A 23689-nucleotide genomic window follows, 5' to 3' on the forward strand; every position below is an offset into this window, starting at 1 on the left:
ACACTGGCATTGTCTCCAGCATTTTAGAGAAACTGAACTAAAGTTCAGAGAAGATAAAAACCTCACAAAACCCACTCAGTTTGTAAATCAGCAGGATCAGTATTCATACACAGTTGTTTAAGACTTCAAATTCAGGTCTTTTTTAACCCCAAAATTCATCTCTGAATATTACATAATGAAATATTTACAATTAAATATCAATATATATTTTACTATAAACCATAAAATTTGATAATCTTGTCACCAAAACTGGAAGGTGAGGAAACTTTTAATTGAAAACTGTGTAATATTTTGGCTCTGGAAACTAGTTTTAGTCAACTATATTTAATCCCTAGTTATTCATTTTTTGCTCCCCCAAATTGCAGTTCTTAACTTAAGAACATGTATTCCCCAAAATTATTTGTAATCAATTATAAGGAGTTTGGCTGATATTTTACACATTGAATTCTAATGCTATGTTAGCTTTGTTCCCAATTATTTTATAAAAGCTTACTGAAACTATGCTATAACTAACCTAAGTTCTGGGTTCAGAGAACAGAGAAATTAAGTGATAGAAAGAAGTAATGGGAAAGCAGTGCCCTCTACATTTTTTTGTTTTGTTTTGTTTTGAGGTTAGAGATAGCACTTGGCAGCATTTTGAAAATATATATATATCTTCTACACCACTTCATTTTCCATTTTCCTTTCAGTGCTTTTCTCTCTTCCATATGTTTTCCCCAAAATTCCATGTTCTCACTGCTCCTGTATAGCCCTACACCATCACTTCTATATCCTCCAAGGTTTTCCCTATTCCTCAAATAAGACATAACAATACAATAAATAACTTAGCTGTGACTTTATTAATTACATCATCACAAGTAATGTATAATGTACAATGTAGCTATCATGATCTCATTTTTCAGATGAGAAGACGAAGAGTTAGAAAAAATAACAAAACAAGTGAAAGTTTATAAAGCCCATGTTCCCCTCAATGTAGTCCATGCTGGAAAATGGTATCTTCTCTTCTTCAATCAAACTTCCATAGTTTAATGAAACTGGTCTTAGCAAAGAATGAAAAGAAAACAATATTAATAAAATAATTGAATTATGTTGAATAACGGATAACTCCATGTTCCTTCCAAATATTTTCGCCTTTTTGTAAAATGATGCAACCAGATAGGTAAGCAAACCTTGCCATGCGTTTTCCCTAGGTTCCTACTTTCATAGCTTTTGCCATTTTCTCTGCCCCTTTCCTCTCTCCACTTTTAAATTCATTTGTGTGTGCAGACTACTCTAAAAGTGAGAGTTTAAAACACAAGCCACCCACATTTAAAAAGCAGATATAAATTAAAATATCAAAATGATATACCATTATGATCACTGAATTATAAGAATTAAGTTTGCTCAAATACATATTCTCTTGCTACATAGTTCAAGTTAATTCCAATACATTAACTGTCTTCTATATGAAGTCAGTATGGAATAGAGAAAATAACAAAGCTTTGGGTTAGATAAACTTGTTGACCAGGACCAACCCTGTGACTCATGAGGCTTTAGACAAAGTGATTAACTCCTAAGTCTCAGTCTTCTCATCTACAAAATAGGGATAATAATACCCATCCACCTCACAGCGCTGTTGTGAGAATTAAATATTATTACACAAGTAAAGTGCCTAACTGAACTCTCTGGCCTACAGTAAATGCCAAATCACTGGTGACATTACTGACCTCTAAGTACTCTTCAGTTATTTGCCCAATATGTTGACTATATTCCTTATGTTTAGAACTTCATCCCTGTAACTTATTCATCCCATAACTTGAAATCTATACCTCCCAACTTCCTTTACCTATGTTGCCCATTTCCCCACAGACCTCTCTTCTGTTCTCTGTATTTAATTCTATTTCTACTTTGTTGTTACTGTTGTTCATTAGTTTTGCTTTTAAGATTCCGCATGTACGTGAAATCGTATGATATTTGTCTTTCTCTGACTGACTTATTTCACTTAGCATAATACTGAAGTTTGGCCGTTAATTAACTGTATATCCAATGAAGAATCATATTTAGGTTTACTGTACTCCAGGAACTTTAAAATAACACACACATTAAATGGAAAAAATATTTTCTTACTTGCTCACATGCCTCCTTTGAAAATTATATAACATATAAGACGTATTGCGGAAATGCAAAATTTTGTAAAAGTAAACACTTGCCCTATCCATGAGTTTTATAAGAAATTGAAGACTACGTATGAAAACATTTTAAGTATTTATAAAGCACCATGCAAATCCAAAAGTTTATTAACACAGATTCTAAAGCCAAAATGCCTGGGTTCAAAACTTAGGTTTGCCACAAACTAGCTACCTGACCATAGATAATTATCCTTTTTATAACAGTTCATAAAATTTAAAAATGGAAATAATAGGAAATGCCTTATAGAGGGATTGTGAGAATCAAATGAGTTAATACATACAAAGTATTTGTGATGATCTCTAGCACATATTAAGTACAATGTAAAAATATGATATTCTTATTATCATTAATACTAGACTCTGGGTGACCTACATGAAATACCTTTTTGTAGAATACTTAAGAGTAACTGGCCAAATGGACAATAGTCACAGAATAGCAATCCTCATATTCTTTATAAATCTACATAAATTTTATATTTAACATATTATAATATTCACTTAATATATATTAATTTAATACAAGTATATCTTATGTGTACATAAACCTATATATATATAATATTAGTTACATATATAGAATTAATTTAGATTGAATTTGTAATATAATATTTGTATATATAAGTATTTATGGTAGAGTTTGAGCTTTTTTAGAAATGTAAGAGTTAACCTTTAGATGGCTCTTAGTGGTTAACGATGAAAAGAACATGTTTTTTAAAATTAATGCCTATTTTCACTAAAAAAAAAAAATGTAGAACACCATACAAACTTGCTATAGCCCTTGTCTGATAAACTATTTGGGGGTCACTGGCAAATTTAGAAATCACTATAACTAATTCACCACATACTTAAACAGGATTTTATAGTTTAGAAAACAGTCCCATTTTATTTTCTCACTTTATTCTTATATTACTGTGTAAAAGCATAGGCATAATCAGTTACATTTTTAAAGATAAGAAAAATAAATCTAAGTACTCTTCAGTTATTTACCTACTATGTTGACTATATTCTTCATGCTTAGAATTTCATCCCTGTAACATATTCATCCCATAACTTGGAATCTATACCTCACAACTTCCTTTACCTATGTTGCCCATTCCCCCACTCACCTCTCTTCTGTTTTCTGTATGTAAGTCTATTTCTGCTTTGTTGTTGTTGTTGTTCATTAGTTTTGCTTTTAAAATTCTGCATGTATGTGAAATCATAAGATATTTATATTTCTCTAACTTATTTCACTTAGCATAATACCCTGCAGGTCCATCCATGTTGTCTCAAATGGCAAGATCAACCTTTTTTACTGCTGAGTAATATTCCTTTGTGTGTATAATATTTTCTTTTTATCCATTTATCTATCAAAAGATTCTTGGCTTGCTTCCATATTTTGGCAATCATAAATAATGCATGTATCTTTTCAAATTAGTGTTTTCATTTTCTGTGGCTAAATAGCCATAGTGGAATAACTGCATCATAGTTTTTCTATTTTTAATATTTTGAGGAACCACCATACTGTTTTTAACAGTAGCTGCACCTATTTACATTTCCACCAACAGTGTATGAGGGGTTCCTTTTTTCTCTCCACACCCTCTTTATCACGTTATTTCTTACGCTTTTTATTTTAGCCATAATGACATGTGTAAGGTGATATCTCATTGTAGTTTTGATGTGCATTTCCTTGACGATTAGCATCTTTTTCACATATCTGTTGGCCATCTGTATTTCCTCTGTGGAAAAAAGTCTATTCAGGGAGTCCTCTGTCCATTTTTAGTGATTGTCTTTTTGGTGTTCAGTTCTATATGTTATTTATGTATTTTGGATAGTAACCCTTTATCAGATATAGCATTTGCAAATATCTTCTCTCATTCAGTAGGTTGCCTCTTTGTTTTGTTGATGGTTTCCTTCACTGTGCAAAAGATTTTTATTTTGGTGTAGTCCAATGGTTTATTTTTGCTTTGGTTTCTGTTGCCTTATGAGACATATCTGGAAAAATGTTGCTTAAGCCAATGTCAAAGAAATTACTGCTTGTGCTCTCTTCTAGTATTTTTATGGTTCCAGGTCTCACATTTAGGTCTTTAATCCATTTTGTGTTTATATTCTATGTATGGTATAAGAAAGTGGTCCAGTTTCATTCTTTTGCATGTAGCAGTCCAATTTTCCCAACATCATATATTGAAGTGACTCTTTTCCCCATTGTATGTACTTGCCTCTTTTGTCATAGATAATTATCCATATAAAGTATGGGTTTATTTTGGGCTCTCTGTTATGTTCTATTGATGTATGTGTCTATTTTTGTGCCAGTACTATATTGCTCTGCTTACTGCAGCTTTGTAGTATACCCTGAAATTTGGGATTATGATAGCTTCATTTTGTAATTTTTTTTTCAAGTTTGCTTTGGCTCTTAGGGGTCATTTGGGGCTCCATACAACCTTTTAGGACTGTTTTCTCTAGTTCTGTGAAAAATGCTATTGGTATTTTGATACATATTGCATTGAATTTGTAGATTGCTTTGGGTCAATGGACATTTTAACATTTGTTCTTCCAATCCATGAGCATGGAATATCTTTCTATTTGTTTGTGTCATCTTCAATTTCTTTCATCAATGTTTTATAGTTTTCAAGTACAGATTTTTCACCTCCTTGGATAAGTTTATTCCTAGGTATTTAGCTCTTTTTGGTGCAATTATAACTAAAATTATCTTCTTTGTTTTTCTTTCTGCTACCTTGTTATTAATGTATAAAAATACAACATGTTTGTGTGTATTAAGTTTGTATCATGCAACTTTAGTGAATTCACTTATTACTTCTAATAGTTTTTGGCAGATCCTTTAAAGTTTTCTATGTATAGAATCATGTCATCTGCAAAAAGGTACAGTTTCATTTCTTTCATATCAATTTGGGTGCCTTTTATTTCTTTTTCTTGTCTAAATATTGTGGCGGGATTTCCAGTAGTATGTTGAATAAAAGTGGCAAAAGTGGACATCCTTGTCTTCTTCCTGATCTTAGACAAAAAGCTCTAAGTTTTTCAACACTGGGTATGATGTTAGCTGTGGGTTTTTCTTTAATGACCTTTATTGTGTTGTGGTATGTTCTCTCTAAACCCACTTTGTTGAGAGTTTTTATCATGAATGATGTTGAATTTTGTAAAAGGCTTTTTCTTGATCTGCTGAGATAATCATATGCTTTTTATCCTTCCTTTTGTTAGTATGATGTATGTTGATTGACCTTCAAATATTGAACCATCCCTGTATCCCTGGAATAAATCCCATGTGATGATATTAAATGATCTTTTTAGTGTATTGTTGAAATGCAGTTTGATAATATTCTGTTGAAGATTTTTGAATGTACATTCCTTAAAGATATTGATGTGTAGGGGTTTTTTTTGTAGTGTCTTTGTCTGGTTTTGGTATCAGGGTAATGCTAGCTTCATAATATGAATTTGGAAGCTTCCTGTTCTATGTTTTGGAATAGTTTCAGAAGCATAGGTATTAACTCTTAAATGTTTGGTAAAAATTTATCCGTGAATCTATCTGCTCCTGGATTTCTGTTTGTTGGAGGGTTTTGATTACTGGTTCAATTTTGTTCCTAGGAATCTATGAGTTTGAGTTCAGATTTTATATTTCTTCCTGATTTAGTTTTCGCAACTTGTATGCTTCTAAGAATTTATTTGCCCAATTTGTTAGCATACAATTTTTTGTAGTAGTCTCTTATAATCCTTTGTATTTCTGTGTTATCAGTTGTTACTTCTCTTTAGTTTCTGATTTTATTTAAGTTCTTTTCTTTTTTCCTTTATAGGTCTGGATAAAAGTTTTTCAATTTTGTTTATCTTAAAGGAACGAGCTCTTGGTTTCATTGATTTTTTTTCTATTTATTTCTTTAGCCTTTACTCCATTTATTTCTACTGTGATCATTCTTATTTCCTCCTTCTACTTTGGGCTTTGTTTCTTCTTTTTCAATTCCTTTAAAAGTAAGGTTAGATTGATTATTTGAGGTTTTTCTTGTGTCTTACTGTAAGCCTGTATTCCTATAAATTTCCCTCTCAGAACTGCTCTTGCTGTGTCCCGGAGACGTTGAACTGTTATGTTTTTATTTTCATTTATCTCCAAGTATGTTTTGATTGTTTCTTTGATTTCTTTGTTGATCTAAGTGACCATTTAGTAGCATGGTATTTAGCCTCGGTGTGTTTGGGTTTTTAATTGATTTCTAGTTTCTTAGGACTATAGTCAAAAAAGATGCATGATATGGTTTCAATCTTCTTCAATTTATTGAGACTTGTTTTATGGCCTAATATGTGAAATATCCTTGAGAATGTTCCATGTGCACTTGAAAAGAATATATATTCTGTTGTTTTTGAGTGGAACGTTCTCTATGTACCTGTTCAACCCATCTGGTTTAATGTGTCATTCAAAAATACTGTTTTCTTAAGTGTGGTCCAAGATGGCAACATAGGAAAACCCTGAATTCACCTGCTCCAGGGAACACACCAAATTACATATAACTATAGGACAATTTTTCCTAAATGAGAACAAAGGGCTGACTGAAAGGCTACTGCACAACATAATATAGAACAGTAAAAGAAAACAGCAAGAAAGATGGAGACAGTGGAGCCTAGGTGGCTCAGTCAGTTAAGCCTCTGACTTCGGCTCAGGTCATGATTTCACAGTTAGTGAGTTCAAGTCCCAAGTCAGGCTCTGTGCTGACAGCAGGGAGCTGGAGCCGGGAGCCTGCTTCAGATACTGGGTCTCCCTCCCTCTCTGCCCCTCCCCCGCACACGCTCTGTCTCTCTCTCTCTCTCTCTGCCGCCTTTCTCTCTCTCAAAACTAAACATCAAAAAATAAAAATTAAAAATAAATTTAAAAAAAGAGAGATGGAGACAAAGAGAGACGGAGACAAGGTAACAAAGGCAATTCTTACTCCTGACTTTGTGAACCCCAGTGGGGAGGTATATACGTACAGAAGGACCAAAAACAGATTCTTCTGTCCTTAGACACAAGAAAACAAAACAACTGCAGCTTTAAAAAGCAACTAGCACTAGACACAACACTAGACACAACACTAGAACTCTGTCAAATGGTGGAGGGGCTGCAGGAACTTTCTCTGGGTCACAGGGTCACCCATCTGAAGAATGATGGGTTTATATTTCCCCTCCTCCTTAAAAACGCAGACTGGAGCAGGGTCCAGATGCCATAACGGGCTTGCTGACTCATGAGTCCCAGGCCCTCAAACCCACCCCAGCCCCAGCTGTGCAAGGACACAGAAAAAAATCAAATCCTTTCTTTCTTTCTTTCTTTCTTTCTTTCTTTCCTTTTCTTTCTTTTTGTTTTCTTCTCTTTTTCTTTTTCTTTTTGTCTTTTATCTTTTCTTTAAAAAGCCATGATTTATTTTTTAATATTTATTTATTTATTTTGAGAGAGAGAGAGAGAGAGAGAGAGAGCAGGGGAGGGGCAGAGAGACGGAGAGAAAGAGATTCCCAAACAGGCTCCATGCTGTCAGCACAGAGCCCTATGTGGGGTTCAGTCTCATGAGCCATGAGATCATGACCTGAGCTGAAATCAGGAGTAGGACACAACCAACTGAGCCACCCAGGTGCCGCTAAAAAGCTGTGATTTAAAAGAGCAACTAGCACATAAAACAGCCAGCACTAAGACTCCTCCAAAAGGCTGAAGGAGCTGCTGGATTGCTTTCTGGTAGGAGGGCAGTCTTGAAAGTACCTTGAGAGCACAGACCAGTGCACAGTCCCAGTGCCCTAATTGGCCTGCCATCTCAGTGAGCCCAGGCCCACAACTCACACCAACCCCAGCCATCTTACCAAGGTGGCCTATATGCATCAGGACACCCGTGGTTAGTCTCACTAAAGCCCCAGACTTCATGCCAAGGTAAAACAGGTGCAAATCACCACAGAACACCCCAAGCCCGCACCACTTGGGCTTCAGACGTCTTGCTAGGACACCCCATGGTGAAGAGTGCTCTGGAACCTCTTGATTGATGTATGTTTCAAATCCCACTGCATGAGGTACCCCCGGAAACACAAGCCCATGCTTGCATCAATTTCAGCCACTCCAGCAGGGCATCCCCTATAAGGAGTGCTCTGAACACATCACCCACACCACTCTTGGCTCCAGTCACCCAGCCAGGGCAACCCTGAGCTAGCACCTTCAGAAAACCTGACTTGTATGCAATTCAGCTTCAGCTGTCCTGCCAGGGCACACTGTATGCAAAGAGCCCAGGAATCACACTGGCCCCTGCCCATTTTAATTTTAGCTGTCCTGCCAGGGTGCCCCATGCGCAGAGCATGCCAGGACCTCCCAGCCTATACCCCACCTCAGCTTCAGCCACACCTAAAGGGCATGCTCTGTGCAGACAGTACTGGAACAACCCAGTTTATATCCACTTCAGTTTCAGCTTTCCTGCCAAGGTGCCCTCTGTGCATAGAGATCTGGGTGCCCCAGTTTGCACGCACTTTAGTTTTAGCTATTCTGCCATGCAGGGAGTTAAGGGATCTCCAGATACTACCTTAGCTCCAGCTGCCCCACCAGAGTATGCCCTGCACAAAGTGTCATCAACAAATAGCTCCCCAAGACACCCTCGCCTATAATCACTTCATCTTCAGCTGTCCTGACAGGGAACCTCCTACACAGAGTGCCGTCAACATATAGAATCCTGGGATATCATGTACTGCATTCACTTCAACTTCAGCTATCATGACAGGGCACACACCATGTGGAAAGCCTCTGGATCTCCAGCCAATGCCAGCCACAGCTCCAGCCAACCAGCAAAAGTCACCAACCACACACAGTCTACCTAGAGGATGGCTATGCATAAGACCATTCCTTCAAGTTTATAAGTAGCTGTTCTGACTAATCCATACAAATAAGCACAGTAAATCAAACAAAATAAGAAGACAAAGGAATATGCTCCAAAAGAAAAAACAAGACATCAGGAAAAAACTAAAAGAAATGGAGATAAGCAATATGCTGAATAAAAAATTTAAAGTAATAATCATAAAGATGTTCACTGGAATGAAAAGATGAGGGTTAGAACTCAGTGAGACTTTCAATAAAGACATACATACAAAATATTAAAAAAGAATCAATCGGGTTCTTGGGTGGCTCAGTTGGTTAAGTATCCATCTTCGGCTCAGGTCATGATCTCACAGTTCATGAGCTCGAACCCCACATCAAGCTCTCTCCTGTCAGCGTACAGCCCACTTCTGATCCTCTGTCTTCCTCTCTCTGCCCCTCCCCCACTCATGTGTATACACTCTCTCTCAAAAACAAACAAATATTAAAAAATAATAGAAAAATAAAATAAAAAGAAGACCTGAAGAATATAATAACTGAAATAAAAAACACACAAGAGAAAATCAGAAATTAGAAAGGAAGTAACAACTGATACCACAAAAGTACAAAAAATTATAAGAGAATACTGTAAAAAATTATATGCCAATGGATTCAATAACAAAGAAGAAATGGAAGCATATAGTCTTCCAAAACTGAATCCAGAAGAAATAAAAAATCTGAACAGACAAATTACTAGCAACAAAATTTAATCAGTATCAAAAAACTACCAAAAAATAAAAGTCCAGGACCAGATGGCTTCACAGGTGAATTCTATCAAGCATTGAAGGAAGAGTTAATACCTAATTCCAAAAAACAGAAGAAAAGCCTCCAAATATATTCTATAAAGCCAGCATTACTCTGAGACCAACACCAGACAAAGACACTACAAAAAAGAAAACTAAAGGCCAATATCTCTGATAAACATACATACAAAAATCTTCAAAAAAATTAGTATTAGCAAGCCACGTTGAACAACACATTAAAAGGACCATTTACCGGGGCGCCTGGGTGGCGCAGTCGGTTAAGCGTCCGACTTCAGCCAGGTCACGATCTCGCGGTCCGTGAGTTCGAGCCCCGTGTCCGGCTCTGGGCTGATGGCTCAGAGCCTGGACCCTGTTTCCGATTCTGTGTCTCCCTCTCTCTCTGCCCCTCCCCCGTTCATGCTCTGTCTCTCTCTGTCCCAAAAATAAATAAACGTTGAAAAAAAAATTAAAAAAAAAAAAACAGAAAACGACCATTTACGACAACCAAGATTTATTCCAGAGATACAAGGATGGTTCAATATTTGCAAGTCAATCTATGTGACAAAGGATAAAAATTGATCATCTCAATAAATGTAGAAAAAGCATTTGACAAAATTCAATGTCCATTCTTGATAAAAACTCTCAACAAAGTGGGTTTTGATGGAACATACCTCAATATATTAGGCCATATATGAAAATACCACAACTTACTCAATGGAAAAAAAACTGAGACCTTTTCCTCTAAAATCAGGAACAAGACAAAAAATGTCGACTCTTACCACTTTTATTCAACATAGTACTGGAAATTCTAGCCATAGAAAACAGACCCAAAATAAGAAATTAGAGGCATCAAATTGGGAAAGAACTTAAACTATTACTATAAGCAGATGGCATAATACTATACATATAAAACCCTTAAAGCTATATCAAAAAACTAAGAAAACTAATAAATGAATTCAATAAATTTGCAGCATAGAAAATTAATATACATAACTCATTAGCATTTCTATACACTAACAATAAAGTAGGAGAAATAGAAATTAAGATAACAATCTCATTTATAACTGCATCAAAAACATTATAATACTCAGGAATAAACTTAACCAAAGAGGTAAAAGACCTGTACTGTGAAAACTATAAAACACTGTTAAGAAATTGAAGACAACACAAAGAAATAGAAAGACATTCCATGCTCATGGATTGAAAGAACAAATATTTTTTAAATGTCTATACTACCTAAAGGAATCTACACATTTAATGCAATCCCTGTCAAAATACCAACAGTATTTTTCACGGAGCTAGAACAAACAATCCTAAAATTTGTATGGAATCCTGAAAGACCCCAAATAGCCAAAACAATCTTGATAAAGAAAATCAAAACAGGAGGTATATCAATTCCAGACTTCAAGTTATATTACAAACCTGTAGTGATCAAAAGAGTGTGGCACTGGCACAAAAACAGACACCTAGATCAATGAAATAGAATAGACACTTGTGTCGAGCACAGCATAATATATTAACTTGTCAAAAAACTAAGTTGTATATGTGAAACTAATATAAAATGATATGTAAACTACAAATAAAATAATTTTAAAAATACATACAAAAAAACACTGTTTCTTTATTGATTTTATTATATTACTGTCAATTTCTCTCTGTATGTTTGTTAATATTTGCTTTAACTATTTAGGTGCTTCTATGTTAGGTGCATAGATATTTACAACTGTTATGTCCTCTTAATGGATAGATATTTTTGCCATTATGTAATTTCCTTCTTTGTCTCTTATTACAGTCTTTGTTTTAAAGTCTATTTTGTCTGATATAGCTATTGCTACCCCAGATTTTATTTGTTTCCATTTGCATGTAAAAGCTCTCTCCAAACCTTCACTTTCAGTCTGTGTGCTTTTCTGTCTGAGACTGTTGTAGGCAGCATACAGATGGGTCTTAGTTTTTTATCCATTCTGCCACCCTATTCTGACATATTTTTAAACATGTCATTTCATAAAATACATAGTCTAAATATCACTCCCTTGTTAATTTTTCTTTCCAATTGAATTTGTTATCCTTGACTATTCTTAATGGTACACCTCCTTCCAACTCTCTTACACTTAAAATTTCATGTTTATATTTTATAGTACTTGGTCCATTTATGGCTAATTTGTGCTATAAGTAAACACTAAATTTTTGTACTTGAAATATTTAAAACAAAATAAACATAATCTTACTTTTAAATAAACTTACATAGCTTCTGGATTCATTATACAGATAGCTCCTGTACAATGACAATTCTTTGTGTCATCATATGATATTCCCAGACTCAGTCCGAGCATCTGTGTAACAATAATGGAAAATGCCTCCAGAGTTACCTCCTTGGGGTACTACATTAACAAAAACAAACATTCAAATGAAAGACAAGTCACTGAAAGGTGATAAAAAGTAATAATTTTCTAATTTTGAATATACTTATTATTTTATCAAATACTTAAGAATAGAAAATACAGTTCCTTGAACAGGTGAGAAGCTTAAGTTCTTCTTATGAAATTTTACTGAGATATAAGCAAACTGAAACTATGCCAAGCTTTATCATGATTTAACAATTGAATACCTAATATAATTCTTAAGTAGCTACCATAACTATATAAAAGGGCTGTTTTTCATTATATTTTTGGCTATATGGGTCATGATCTTCAATTTAGCTAATTTCTTATGACAGCTCTTGTATTCATTCTGCTTCCCAGCTCACAAAGTGGCCATGTAACCAAATTACTCAGTTTAAGTGTGCTATCAGCTTCCTGTCAGGATTCTCCATGACTCAGTAACTCATATCAGGGGAAACCACAGAAAGACTCTCAAGATAGCATTCCTGGATTATGCTGCTCACATATTTAACAAAGCGCAGGGATAACTTCCTTGCCAAAGAGAAATGTGACACTGATAATTCATGATATGCAATAACATTATGATTTGTCCAGTTATTACCAAATATGGCATAGGATAAGGTATAGGTGAGGACAAGTTGTGAGGAAGATCAGGGCACTTCATTGCTATAATGACAAGCTCTAGTAAAAACTTTGGGTTCAACTGGATTTTTGACAGCACTAGAGGATGCACACTGTGAAAAATATAAAGAGAAAGCTGTGAACGAGCAACAGAGAATGCAAATAGGCAATCAGTAAGCTCCTGTACCAGCACTGTAGTAACTCTTCATATCCTGTAGTTGTTGGATTGACATAGCTGAGTAACACCATATGTAAAGCCTAAGGATAAGGGCTGAAAGGCTGCAGAATTAATTTAATTCTCAAATCTACCAAGCTTGATGGGGAAGAAGCTAGAATCTGAAACTTGGGAAGGGAACAATTGGATGACATGGACAAATATACTTGGATTTCACTTTCCAGCATAGGAAGCCTCCCTCTAAATATGAGAGAGCCCCCAAATTAAAAAAAACAAACAGGGGCGCCTGGGTGGCTCAGTTGGTTAAGCGTCCGACTTCGGCTCAGGTCACGATCTCGCAGTCCGTGAGTTCGAGCCCCGGGTCGGGCTCTGTGCTGACTGCTCAGAGCCTGGAGCCTGTTTCAGATCCTGTGTCTCCCTCTCTCTCTGACCCTCCCCCATTCATGCTCTGTCTCTCTCTGTCTCAAAAATAAATAAAACGTTAAAAAAATTCTTTAAAAAAAAAACAAACACAGTTTTGAGGATAATACCTAGGACATTTGTCTCACCAACCCTCATTGCCTTCAGGTCCATGTTAAGAATTAAATCACAATATTAGTGATGTTATCAAGATGGTGTGATAGGTCATTCTCAATTTTACTACCCCTCACAAGAACAACTAACAACTATTCCTGGACAAGAATCCACCAAGAAGATCCTAGAACATGGAGGTGAGCCTGAAGCACTCCCTGAACTGCAGAAACCAAGACAGACCACATTAGAAGGGTAAGAGCAGCTACACACTGACTACCTTGCCTCTTCCCAAGGCTGGTGCAGTGCCATACTAGGAGGTTTCCCCAGAGTCTACAGTACCTCAAGTGGGAAATGAAAGCCCAGGGTAGACATCTAGCTTCCCCAGCAATTTAGGTGACTTCTTGGGAATCCCCAGTCTAGTCTTCCCTGACAAGGAGCACAAAGGATGCTACGTGACTCAATCATGGGAAATCTGTGACAGAGAAGGGTGGAGGGGCTTGCAACAACTAGCATTCAGATCTTAAGACTACATTCCTACCCACAGCACCCAAGAAGTAGCCTCAACCAGCAGTTTTGCCCATCTGTGGAGCTAAGATAGTGATGCAGTCCGACCAGGGAATGCAATGAACAGCGAGTCTTCCTTATTCAGGTCATCAAAAAGCCTTGCCACTGCTGGAGCCTATCTACCTCACACCCCCACCCAGGCAAGGAGGCTGAGTCATAACCCTACCCAATGCCAAGTGTAGCTTCTTGCCCCACCTGACCAGAAGCCAGGTCATAACAACTGGAAGTTATATAGCCCAGCAATGTGCAAGTGGAGAGTATGGTAAGCATGGCTGATTGTCCACAGAGCAAAACCAATGGCACCTTTCAGCCAGGGAACTTGGGGCACATGTCAACTTAAATTAAGACCACAAAAAGCCTTCCTGGGCTTGGAGTCAGTTCCACCCAGACAAGGGTGGAATATTCAATGCTGAATATTGAATCTCCTTGCCCTACCTGAACAGAAAGCCTAGCTGGTACACCTGAAAGCTATGAAGCCCAGTATCACTTGAACAAAGAGAACTGCAGGCACAGGTGATTATCCACAGAGCAAAGCCAGTGATACCATTTGACCATGGAACTTGGGGTACAGGTCAGCTTGAATCAAGCCAGCTGATTGTCCCATTCCACCTTTGCAAGGAGACTAATTTTTAATCATGCCCATTGTTAAATACAGACTTCAGCCAGCCTAGACCAGGGAACCTAACCAGTGTACATGGGAAACTGTATAACCATACAACAACCCACTTACAGTGGCACTTGAACAGAAGACACAGCCCATGGCTTTCCCTACCTTTACCACAAAACAACTGTCCCATCTGGCCAAGGAATTCAGTGTACAGTACTGCCTGTTTTGGGTTCCCAAACAATGGGTCATACAAGCCTTGGGACACATTCTGCTACCCTGCCATGGCAGGGAATCTAAATCATAGCCCATTTCCTGTTGAGTAAAATACCTGTCCCAACCATCTAGGAAGCCCAATGAGTGAAGCCAGACAACTGCAAAGCATATCCCACACCCTCACTTGGGCAGGGAACCAAGCCAGCACTCCCGTCCAATTATTAACAGCTAGCAGCAATTCCGTCCCCAACCTCAGAGCTCACACAGTGGCCTCTCTCAAAAATGGACCCTGAGAGCAAGCTTGACCTGCCCAAGGACACTACCAATGGACATGTCTAGAAACCCAAACTAAACTAACTGGTAATGAACTATCTCTGCCAAAGTAAATCTGTAAAACCTGGAAGAGGAGACCGCCTACTCAAATGCACATATACCAAGGGAGACTCCCAGATAGCAACCTAGGAAGACCCTGAACTCATCTCCTCCACAGACACACCCAATCTATGTCTACCTATACAGCAACTCCTCCTGAAAAAGAACTAAGGGCTGACTGAACAGCTTCTGAACAACTTAGGATAGAGGAACTACATAAAGAATGGCAGGAGACATGGAGACACAAAAATAACAGGAACACCATGTCAGATGCTGTGAGCTGCAGTATGGGGGGATAGTACAAAGGAACTGTGAGCAGATTCATCTGTCCTTGGGCTCATTTTAAAAATCCAGAGTTTAAAAAGAAGCTAGAATATAAAGGAATTAACCCTCCACCAAGTGGTAGAGAATCAGAGGGGCTGGCACCATTGTTTACATTATCCTGTTACCTTGATAGCACAGATGACAGCCGAATCCAGGCATCCTAGCCAGCCCACCACCTTAGCCAACACTAAGGAGACTGGTGGGCCCTAGCCAACACCAGCCCTGGATACTATGGAACAGAGAAAAAAAAGCCATAGTTTAAAGAGCTACTAGAATAAAAGGAACTAGCCCTAGAATTCTATCAAATGGCAGGAGAATTGTGAAACTGTCCCTAGAGCCAAAGGAGCAGGAGAGTACCATTGTTTATGTTCCTTCTCCACCTTGATAGCACAGACAAAAGAAGGGTCAGGGCACCTTAGCCAGCCCAATGCCTCAGTGAGCCCTGGGATTCTGACCTACACCAGACCCTGCCATCCCCCACCCCCCCGCCCAAGAAAAGTCCCACAAAGTGGCCCCATGTAGCACACACAGGGACATCCTTGGACAATACCCACTATAGCTCCAGCCATTTCACCAATGTAACACATGTACAAAGCATCCTGAAGCACTCCAGGCCAACAGCCACTATACAAAGAACCCCAGAATCCCCTGGCCAGTGCCCACTGAAGTTCCATCCATTCCACCATGGCAGCCCCAGTGTGGAATGCCCTACTTCCAGCCCACACTCATTACAGATCCAGCAAGCCAGCCAAAGCCACTAGGCACATGCAGTCCACATAAGCGATGTTCCTACAAAAGGCCATTTCTTCAAGTCTAAGAGAAGTAGCTGTTCTACCTAAATCATAGAAACAAACACAGAAAGACAAAGAAAATGAGGCAACAGAGGAATACACTCCAAACTGAAGAATAAGACAAAACCTCAGAAAAAGAGCTAAACAAATCAGAGATAAGCAACCAATCTGATAAAGAGTTCAAAGTAATGGTCAAAAACAGACTTACTAGACTAGAAAGAAGAGACGATGAACTCAGTGAGAACTTCAACAAAGAGATAGAAAATAATTTTTAAAAAACAATCAGACTTGAAGAATAGAATAACTGAAATGAAAAATACATCAGAGAGAATGAACAGCAGATCAGAAAATGCAGAAGATGAATTAATGACTGAGAAGACAGGGTAATGGAAAATACCCAAGCTGAACAGCAAAAAAGTAAAAAAATAAAAAACAATGAATATATGTTAAGAGATCTCTGGTACAACATCAAGCATATTAATACTCTCATTACAGGGATCCCAAAAGGAAAAAAGAGAGAGAAAAGACCAGAAAATTATTTGAAGAAATAATACCTGCAAACTTCACTAACCTTGGGAAAGAGACAGACATCTATATCCAGAAAGCATAGACAGCCACAAATAAAATAAACCATAGGAAGTACACACCACAACACATAGTAATTAAATAATTAAAATGACAAAGATAGAGACAGAATCTTGAAAGTACAAAGAGGAAAACAACTATTTACATACAAAAAATATAATGCTATCAGCTGATTTTTCAGCAGAAACTTTAGAGGCCAGAAGGGAGTTGCATGATATATTCAAAGTGCTAAAAGGAGAAAACTACAAACAATAATACTCTCCCTGACAAGGTTATCATTCAGAATTCAAAGAGGGAGAGTTTCTCAGACAAACAAAAGTTAAAGGAATTCATCACCACTAAACTGACCTCCCAAGATATGTTAAAGGGATTTAAGTAAAAAAGAAAAGATAATAATTAGAAGAAAATTACAAAAGGAAAAAAATTCATAAGTAAAAGAAACAAAAGAGCATAGGGGAATGAATGAGAGAGAGAGAGAGAGAGAGAGAGAGAGAGAGAGGCAAACCAAGAAACAGACTCTTAAATATAGAGAACAAACTGATGGTTATCAGAGGGGAGGTGGGTAGCAGATGAGCTAAATAAGGGGATTAAGGAGTGTACTTATGATGAACACCACATGTTGTATGAAAATATTGAATCATTAAATTGTACACCCAAAGCTAATACTGTATTGTTAACTAACTGGAATTTAATAATGTAATGTAATAATACTGTATTGTTAACTAACTGGAATGTAATGTAATGTAATAATACTGTATTGTTAACTAACTGGAATTTAAAAACTTTTAAAAAAGAATGAAATCATACTATTTGGAACAACATGGATGGATCTAGAGAGTATAATGCTAAGTAAAATAAATTAGTCAGAGAAAGACAAATACTATGTGATTTCACTCATGCGGGGAATTTAAGAAACAAAGCAAATTAGAGAGGAAAAGAAGCAAACCTAAAACCAAACTTTTAACTATAAAGAACAAACTGATGGTTAACAGAGGGGAAGTAGGTGGGGGAATGGATGAAACAAGTGAAGGTGATTAACAGTACACTTATCTTGATGAGCACTGAGTAACAGTATACCTGAAATGAATATAACACTGTATGTTAACTACATAGAAATAAAAATTTTTTAAAAGACCTACATGAAAAGATAAAAATATTTTAGATTCTTATATTCTCATCCTGCATCTTTACATTGAATATAAAGGAGTTCTAAAATATTCCTCCTAGCTTTCCAAAAAAATAAAGATAAATCTAGACCAGATAGACCACACTTATCTCATGTCTCCACTGCCCCAAAAGCAAACAGAAAAGCTACAGGTGAGAGATGGGCAGTCATAGCTGAGAGTTCCCTATGGGTGGGAGCAAGCAATCAGTTTCTTGGAGGAGGGTCCTCCTGCCTAAAAAGTCCTGAACCCAGAACACTGGGCAAAGGATCTAGTCAAAAACAAAAGAAAATGATTTCTTATAATTAAAGGAATGCAAAGAATAATTTTTTAAATAATTTAACCCCTAATACACTTAGCATATAGGCCCTATGCGGCCAGAGAAAGGAAGTGACATTGAAGCAAAAATCAGATCTACAAATGAATTCTGAACTAGCCCATACTCAGTCATCTGAAGACATAAACTTTCCTTTACCTTGAATTCAATGTATCATACCCAATTCAAATAAAAAATAACAATACATTAAAAAATAAAATAAACTGGAAACTAAAAGCAGGCAAACAAACAAAAACTCAGCAGTTATTAGAAAAAAATAGGAAAGGATTCTAGGAAAAGGAAGATGAGATTCAATTTTCTATGGCAGTTGGTTTCACCCATAGAAGGTAAAGAAGTGAGGAAAAAAATTAAGCATCTCCATTAGACCCTAATGCCTAAAAGGTTTTCTTAAAGCTTTATTTACTAGCATAACAATATATTTATTTATTTATCCAAGAGTTAATAATTTACATTTTCACAATATTATACTATTTATTAATTTAATCTTTAAATTAACCTGTATACAAAGTATAAAAGTTTTATAGAATAAATTATAAATTTTATAAATCTTGACAATGGACATAAGAAGTGTTGAACTATTTTTATCTCTTATTTTTCATAGCAAGTAATCAATGGACATTGTCTAAGGTAAGTCAATATAATATAAATAATAAGATATGAATAATAGAAACAAATATTACTAAAATGTCATGTAATAATATGTATTATGTATATATTACATATGCATAACTATAAAGCATATATATGCATATAATGTGTAATGATGTATAATTATTAAAATATTTTTATATATTTTTATAATATATGGTATATTACATAGTAACATACATTAATAATATATCTTATCTTATATAACAAATTATATACTATATATAAATATATAATAAATATATGCATACTATATACAAGTATGTTCTGTATTTTATATGCTATATGTAAATATATACATATATACTATATACAATATATAAATATATTTATAAATATATATACACTATATATTATAAATACCCAAACATATATTATACATAAATATATATGTGCTATATACAAATATATTTACAAATATATATATTATATATGTATAAATATAGCATGTAGTAATACATTTTAATAAACATATACTGTTAAAATAATGAATATGTAAGAATATATACATGACAAAGAGAGTGGACTAAATATATCAAAGATAATATTACCAACATTGCCTGAAGTTTATAAATGAAAATAAGGGTAAGAGCATATTTACTTTAAATAATAAATTTAGGGGCCCCTGGGTGGCTCAGTCAGTTAACTGTCTGACTTCAGCTCAGGTCATGATCTCACAGTTCATGGGTTCAAGCCTTGTGTTGGGCTCTGTGCTGACAGTGCAGAGCCTGGAGCTTTGTGTGTATATCTGTCTCTCTGTCTGCTTCTCCCCACTTCTTATGCTCTGTCTCAAAATAAATAAACTTAAAAAAATTTTTAGTACTTAAATTTGTTTTTTAAAAAAATGAATAGGATGGGAAAATTGCTCAACAAATTACTTCACCTTTCAACAATGCATCTAATTGTATCAATAATTTATTTTTCTATATATAAAATATTTACCAAAACTATAAATATTTAAAATAGACATAAAAATTTCTTTTACACACTTTTGGAGGTTTGAAACATTTTAAAGAATTTTTATCATACTTTTTGTTTAATCATTTGTTTTCATTTTTTTAAGACAAGGTAGATTCTTTTTTTTTTTAAGTTTATTCATTTTGAAAGACAGAAAGAGGGAGAGTGGGGAGGAGCAGAGAGAGAGGGAGAGAGAGAATCCCAAACAGGCTCCATCCACACTGTCAGCACCAAGCCTGACATGGGGCTCACTCATGAACCATGAGATCATGACCTGAGCTGAAATCAAGAGGTAGACAATTAACCAACTGAGCCACTCAGGTACCCCTCATTTGCTTTTGTTTTGAAGCTATTTTATTAGGAAGACTATTTGTCTAATTTTCTGTCTATAAGCAAAAATCTATTTGGGTTATAAAAGTTTTTTAAAGGTAATTTCTCATGAGGCACTATTCTATGTAATAAGGAATGCATGTGTATTGATGATATTTCTATTCTACTTCAACTTCCAAAATAATTGCAACAAGATGTTATTCTACAAAATACTCTTTCACCTACACACTTCAAACTTTTAACAGTAATAGAAAGTAAGTGTAATCTGTAAATGCAAATATAAAACTAAACTGTATAAAATCTTTTCTATAATGTTGAATGCTATTTTTAATGTCTATTTTGAGAGAGAGATAGAGTGCATGTGGGGGAGAGGCAAAGAGAAAGAGGGAGACACAGAGGCTGAAGCAGGCTCTAGACTCTGAGCTATCAGCACAGAGCTGGATACAGGGTTCAAACTCACAAACCATGAGACCATGATCTGAACTGAAGTCAGATGCTCAACCAACTGAGCCACCCAGGCACCCTGAATGATTTTTAAATGTATAAATATTTTTTAAATAGTAAGATAAAATAATTACATACCATAGCAATTCCAGCTGAAAAATGGGTAACACACATCTTTCCAGGAACTGCTGCCCCCACATAATCTGGATAATTTCTATAGCTAAATAAATAAGTGTACATTTATAATTAATTTTGCAAATAATTCAGAGGTGAGATTTCCTGCTAATAATTTGTCTGTAGTCCATAAAATTCTAGTCTGAAGCAAACTGAGGTACAATCTCTCCATACATCCTTATTGTTTCAAATTTGGAAGACAGTCTTATGAGATTAAGCATGTTATATTTCTAAAATATGTTCAATGGATCCAAGTTTTTAATGGCTTTACTGTTCTCATCACATTTGGTTAGGATTGCTTTTGATAAAACAATTTTGATCAAAAGCATTTTGCTGAGTGACAATGAAAAAGTTTTAATAGTTGAACACTAATATGGATTAAACATTTTCATTCTCATATAGAAAAGCTTACCAGTTTCTCATTGGAATGACTTTATTGTTCTAGAACTTAACATTATTATTTCTGCTTTGAGTGAAGGCCCATATATACTGTCCTATAATAGCACTATTCCCAGAGGTTTTTCATAAATTATTCCATTTAATTCTCAAGTCAAGCCAGTGAAATAAATATTATTTTCACCTCTATTGAACAAATCAAACATCATATGAGAAGTATAAGTAACTTTCTCAAGGTAGCACCATTAATAAGTGCTACTAAAGGATATGAATTTAGGCAATCTGAATCTACAACCATATTCTCAACCACTTAAGGTATAGATGCTTCAAATATATTCTGTCGTCTTTATAGCTCCCACCAGGAAAAAAACATTCCAAGATGTATATAAAGAAACTTGTTTCAGTCATCAGTTTGAAACTTCCCTCAGTTTCAACTGCTTTTCCTTCACTTCACATTGCACTTTCTCCCTACTGCTGCCTCTGTTCTGTTATCTCTGATATTTTCATACCTAACCATTCCAGCACTTGTGTACAAGTATTTACACTTAACATGCAACTTTGGCTTATTTTCCCCAATGTCTTAAGTATGGTTTATACTCTTTCTTAATCCAAGAAAGTGCTACCAATAGATTGTGAAAAGGCAAGGAGGTTTGCTCTCACCACCAGTATTCAGCATCATACTAGAAGTCCTAGCCTGTTCAATAAGGCAAGAAAATAAAATAAAAGGTATATGGATTGGAAAAGAAGAAATACAGTTTTCTCTGTTTATAGATGATGTGACTGTCTACCTAGGAAATCCCACAGTATACAAAAAAGCTACTAGAAATAAGTGTATTCAATAAGTTTTCATGTTTCAAAGTCAATGTATAAAAGTCAAACTGATTTTTATAACCTAGCAATAAAATATTTGAAACTAAAGTAAAATGAAACATTTACAGTAGTGCTAATGTTATTTAAGGGTACAAACATGCAATGAGTCATCAATAATACCTAGAGATCGAATACACAGTATAGTAGATATAAATAACAATGTTGTATTATAATCTTTAAATTTGCTAAGAGCCTAGAACTTCATTATTTCAACCACTAAAAAGAAATGATCATTACACAATATGATAGATGTGCTTATTACCACTAGTGGCAATCAGGGCTGTGCAGCGTTGGTGGTATAGTGGTGAGCATAGCTGCCTTCCACTAGTGGCAATCATATTATAATATATAAATGCATTTATTAACATGTTGTATACCTTATATTTACAATGTTACATAACATTCAAATATATTTGAATAAAAAATTTTTAAACAGGTAAATTAAATTTTTTCAACCTGTGTTCAAAAAAGAATAAAAAATAGCACTAAGGACATGAAATACTATGATATAACACTAACACAATGTGAGAAATGTCTGTATACTAATGGAATACTGATAGATCTGTATACTGATAGAACTGTACAGAACACTGATGAAAGAAATTAAAGAAGACCTAAGTAAATGGGAGGATATACCCAGTTCATTGATTGGAAGACTTAGTATTATTAAGCTGTCAGTTCTCCCTAAACTACCAGATACATTCTATACAGTTCCAATCAACATTCCAGCAAAATATTTCATAGCAACTGAGAAGCTGAATCTAATACTTATGAAGAAAGGCAAAAACTAGAATAACCAAAACAATTTTTAAAAATAACAACACTTTTGGAGAACTTATATTACTTGATTTAAATGGTTTTTATAAAGCTATAGTAATCAAGGTAGTGTGTTACTCACAAAAGGATAGAACCAAAATAGACTCATACATGTAAGGTCAAATAATTTTTGACAAAAGTGCAAAAGCAATTAAATGGAGAAACTATACTATCTTTTTGAGGATTGGTGAATAATTAATTATTCATATGCAAAAAAATGGCCTCTTCCATACCTCATAATATATACAGTAATTAACTCAAAATGAGTAATGAATCTAAATAAGAAAAACTTAAAACTATAAGGCTTCTAGAAAAAGACATAGTAGAGATATCTATAACCGTGGGTGAGGCAAATATATTTTTAGGTACATCAAAAGCACAATTCATACAATTAAAAATTGATAAGTTAATTATGAATTCATCAAAATCTGCTTTTTAAAATATATTGTTAAGAAACTTAAAAAACAACCCACAGCCAGAAAATATTTTTAAATCATATATTATTATAAAAGACATGTACAAGAATGCTTAAAGAACACTTAAAACTCAATAGGAAGAGCTGGTCCAAGAGAGCGACACAGGAAGATCCTGATTTCACCTCCACCATGGACACACCAAATCTACACCTATTTATATAGCAATTCCTCCTGAAAAAGAACTGAGGGCTAACT

The 23689-nt window shown here is 35.3% G+C and overlaps 1 protein-coding gene across 4 annotated transcripts in view; it reads right to left on the reverse strand.

Annotated features, from left to right (window-relative positions):
- Positions 1–23689, reverse strand: part of ADAM32 (ADAM metallopeptidase domain 32) — a 192474-nt gene that overhangs the window by 112491 nt on the left and 56294 nt on the right. For all 4 annotated transcript variants that reach the window (XM_043563673.1, XM_043563695.1, XM_043563684.1 and 1 more), the window contains 2 exons: positions 20901–20982; positions 11982–12118 (listed from right to left, as the gene is read on the reverse strand). In XM_043563673.1, the coding sequence (XP_043419608.1) occupies positions 11982–12118; positions 20901–20982 (219 nt within the window). The remainder of the gene's footprint in view (positions 1–11981; positions 12119–20900; positions 20983–23689) is intronic.

The sequence above is a fragment of the Prionailurus bengalensis genome, chromosome B1, assembly GCF_016509475.1.
Source record: "Prionailurus bengalensis isolate Pbe53 chromosome B1, Fcat_Pben_1.1_paternal_pri, whole genome shotgun sequence".
NCBI lineage: Eukaryota > Metazoa > Chordata > Mammalia > Carnivora > Felidae > Prionailurus > Prionailurus bengalensis.